General features: G+C 58.8%; 1 protein-coding gene across 4 annotated transcripts in view; it reads left to right on the top strand.

Annotated features, from left to right (window-relative positions):
• ACTR3B (actin related protein 3B) overlaps positions 1–3,441 on the top strand; it is a 50,647-nt gene extending 47,206 nt beyond the window's left edge. For 3 of the 4 annotated variants that reach the window (XM_029921178.1, XM_029921168.1, XM_029921186.1), the window contains 3 exons: positions 1,694–1,819; positions 2,641–2,724; positions 3,191–3,441. In XM_029921178.1, the coding sequence (XP_029777038.1) occupies positions 1,694–1,819; positions 2,641–2,724; positions 3,191–3,361 (381 nt within the window). In that variant the 3' untranslated portion in view covers positions 3,362–3,441. The remainder of the gene's footprint in view (positions 1–1,693; positions 1,820–2,640; positions 2,725–3,190) is intronic. The other variant, XM_029921174.1, reaches the window with a different exon arrangement.
• Positions 3,442–3,744: the final 303 nt, after the last annotated feature.

Raw genomic sequence — 3,744 nt, 5'->3', positions numbered from 1 at the left:
TCTGTGTGGGCGGGGCGCCCGTGGAAGGTTCTCTGTGTGGGCGGGGGCGCCATGGAAGGTCCTCTGTGTGGGCGGGGGCGCCGGTAGAAGATTGCCCCTTATCACTGGAAGAGGCAGTGGTCTGGGCTCCCCGGGGGCCGGGCCCGCGGTGTCAGAGAACAGGGAGGCGCACAGGTGAGGACCGGCTGTGGGGGGGGCGGGATTCTGGGCAGAACGCCCTCAGATGCCTCGTGTCGCGTGTGTATTACTAGGTTCTGTCTGAGGCGGGGTCCCCTGCGCAGGGGTGTGCCGTGGGAGTGTTGTTTTCCTTCCAGCGGAAGGTGGGGTCCGCGGGCCCAGGGGCAACCCCGCGGTGTTGGTTAGTGCTCTGGGCGTCCACGGCGTTTCTCCCATCAGGGAGGCCGTGCGCGGCTTAGCTCAGAATCAGCCCTCATTCCTGGCCTTGAGGGCCAAGGCCAGATCCTGTCTTATGGGTGGGTTGTCCTGGGACTTCTGGAGGTGATGGAAAATGCTAGTTCAGCGACCCCTGCCCTGGCCCTGCGGTTCCGTCCGGCCGTGTTGTGGCTGGTGGGCGGCCTGGGGACAGTCTCAAAGGTGACGTTTCTCCCTGCAGACGCTCAGGTGGAGATGGCGTACGTCCGCAGGTAGGGCACAGGGTCACTGGTGGCGTCTCACGCGCCTGCTCGTTTTCCTGCCGTCTCTGATCTCACCTGTCCCATCCCGTGTCTAGGTGGGTGCTGGGGTGGCTATCGTGGGAGTTAACACGAAGGATGGTCTTTCTGGTCAGCACGAGGACGGCCGGTGTGTTCTAACGTCACGTCAGGTGCCTTGTGACCCGGGTCACAGGGACAGGAAGGTGTGCCTCCTCGCTCTGCTCCATGTGGTTGGTGAGGGACTTCTGTTCGGGCAGGGAGGAGGCCGTAGTTACTCAGGGGTTCAGGAAGGGTGCGGCTAGCGCTATTGTTTGGTGTCGCGGACTGTTTCACAGTAGGGCTTTCTGGCTCCAGGAGGGATTAATTTATTTTCCTTTGGTACAGCCTTCTCAAATGATATTTTCTGTAAAAAAGTTGTCAGGGTATCCTGATGTTTGCTTCCTTGTCCTAAATATTATCCTGTGTCCTAAAGAACACAATTTTGTTTATCATCAACATCTGATAAGATTTAATGGCGCTCCTCCTTGGTCCCCCTCCCACATGGCTTCTGTCTGCTCAGCGGCATCTGAGAGTGACGGAGGGGAGCGGGCAGCGGGCCGCCACTTCTCCTGGGAATCCCCACGGGCACCCTGTCTCCCCAGCCTCCCCTTCCAGGGGCCTTCACGTATCAATCGAAAGACCCCCCCCCCCACCCCAGTAATGATTAAGGCAAAGTAGCTAAAGATCCAGTGTTAATTTGGCCTTAGATTATTCTAGCAAGCCAGTGTGGGGTGTATAGACGGTTTGAGCCTGCTGGCCCTTGCAGAGGAGCAGAGCTGCTTTAGGTTTTCCGTGGGTGGTTACTAACGAAAGGTGCCAGAGGAGGAACTGACGACCCGGGGGCAGAACGCCGCACAGTCTGGAGAGCACGGTCCCTGCTTCGGCTCCCACCGCCTCGTGTCGGTCGGGGGGTGTCCCTCACGGAAGCCGAGGGCGGGTCACCAGGACAGTGTGGCCGGGTGATTGCAGCAAAGGAAACCCTTCCGCCTTGTGTCTTCTAGAACGTCGTTCTCTCGGGAGGCTCCACAATGTTCCGGGACTTCGGACGCCGACTGCAGAGAGACCTAAAACGAGTGGTGGACGCCAGACTGAGGCTCAGCGAAGAGCTCAGCGGCGGCCGGATCAAGGTAGGAGGCGGCTCTGCGCCCCAGCGGCCTGGCCCAGCTCCCTCCGGCAGCGCCGGGAGCGGCGGGTCTGGGGGCCTGAAGCAGGACCGGGTTCGAGCCCCCTTCCGGCCGTGCTGGAGGGCAGCCGCCGCCGGAGCTCATTGCATGGGTGTCGTTGCGGCAGGCGTCCCTACCGGGGTGGCATCAGCCACCTGCTGCCCTGCCAGCGCTGTCTTCGTCTAGTGATGACCAGACCCCAGGGGAATGGTATCTGTGTGCGGCAGGGGTCTTTTGTGCCGTTGGGGAGCGTTCTCATTAGACTAAAATAAGAACCATTAGCGGCGGTTCAGCGTGCCCCCCTGAGGCGATCGCTGTTAACCAGCCGCTCAGTTTCCTTGGGCTTCCCAGCAGGACGGGCCTCGCTGGGACCGGAGCAGATGCACACCCTCTAACCTGCTGGCATCACGCCCTTGGCAGCTTTCTCACAGTATTTTGGGGACACTTGGGATTAGGTCTGTGATGCTAAAAAATCTAATTTGTTTAGTTAAAAAGAAACCAGTTGGGTTAGTTGCTTGGATTTTTTACTGTTTAAAATGCCTTTAGTTTTGTGAAAGCTAACCACTCCTTAATGTGGGTGCTTTGTCCTCTGCGCCACCCCGGCGGGGGGCTGGGGGCTGGGTGGATTCGGCCCAGAGCCTTCCCCTTCAGAGGCGTGTGTGGGGCCTGGAACATCCGGGATGGGCCTCGAGCCTCCGCGGGGAGGTGTCCTCTTGCCCGCCGGGAGGTCACTAGGCGACCAGCGTCTGCCCTGGCGAGTCACCGTCCCTTATTCTCCTTTGCAGCCTAAGCCCGTGGAGGTTCAGGTGATAACGCATCATATGCAGCGCTATGCGGTGTGGTTTGGAGGCTCCATGCTGGCCTCAACTGTAAGTCCTTTTCTAGATTATTCTGTTGTCATTTCTGTGTTCTTTGGTGAGTTGGAATAGACACTGTCCTGTGAAGTTAAATAGCGTGGGACTCTCAGCAGTTGCACTTTTAATTCTTTGAGATACAAGAACTGTCTTAATGGTAATGTCAGCTGCATGGCGGATCCTTCCTAATCAGGGGCTGCAGAGGGTATGGATAAGTGACATCCAAAAATGACCTCACGCATCTTGCTTAATTATGAATTTCGATGGCTTTTCCCCAGTAATCATTAGTCTTCCTCCCCACGTCGTGCCAAGCTAGTGAATTGCTAGTGCAGGGCGAGCATGTGGTTGGTTCTAAGTGGAGGGTGAACAGGTCAGGACCCACAGCGGCCCCCAGTCCCTAGTCGGGGCCTCAGAGGGCAGGAGCCTCCCCCCCGGGGTGTCCTTTGCACGGCAGCTTACCGGCCGCGTCTCCTTCCCAAAGGTGTCTGTACTGCTCCTAACCGCTGCCTCCCGCAGCCCGAGTTCTTTCAGGTGTGTCACACCAAGAAGGACTACGAGGAGTACGGCCCCAGCATCTGCCGCCACAACCCGGTCTTCGGAGTCATGTCCTAGCGGGCGCCGCGCCGGCCGAGACCGCAGCTCCTGTACATAGTGCGGCCGGCGTCGGTGGCCAGAAGCGTGCTTGCGTCGCCGAGTGCATGAGGCGGTTCCGTGCACGCCCCGTGCCCCCCCCCCCCCCCCCCCCCCCCCCCCCCCCCCCCCCCCCCCCCCCCGCCCTCCCCGCCTCCAGTCCGCGGAGAGTTCCGGGGAATTCGCCTGCGACCTTACAGATTGTTAGGAAACCCCCAGAAGATGGCGCAGAATGGACCCCCCGGGAGAGAATATGGGGGCTGCACACCCTTTTCCTCCGGCCTATTTTTGTAAATAGAATGTTATAAACTTGAAATACAAATTGATGTTTATATTTCCTATCATTTTGTATTTTCTGGTATTTGGTACAGCTGGCCGGTCTTGAGCACGAATCGATTCGGTGTC

Source organism: Suricata suricatta, chromosome 2 (assembly GCF_006229205.1).
Source record: "Suricata suricatta isolate VVHF042 chromosome 2, meerkat_22Aug2017_6uvM2_HiC, whole genome shotgun sequence".
NCBI lineage: Eukaryota > Metazoa > Chordata > Mammalia > Carnivora > Herpestidae > Suricata > Suricata suricatta.
Note: the sequence above shows the minus strand (reverse complement) of the source record. Positions and strands in the feature narration are given on the sequence as shown.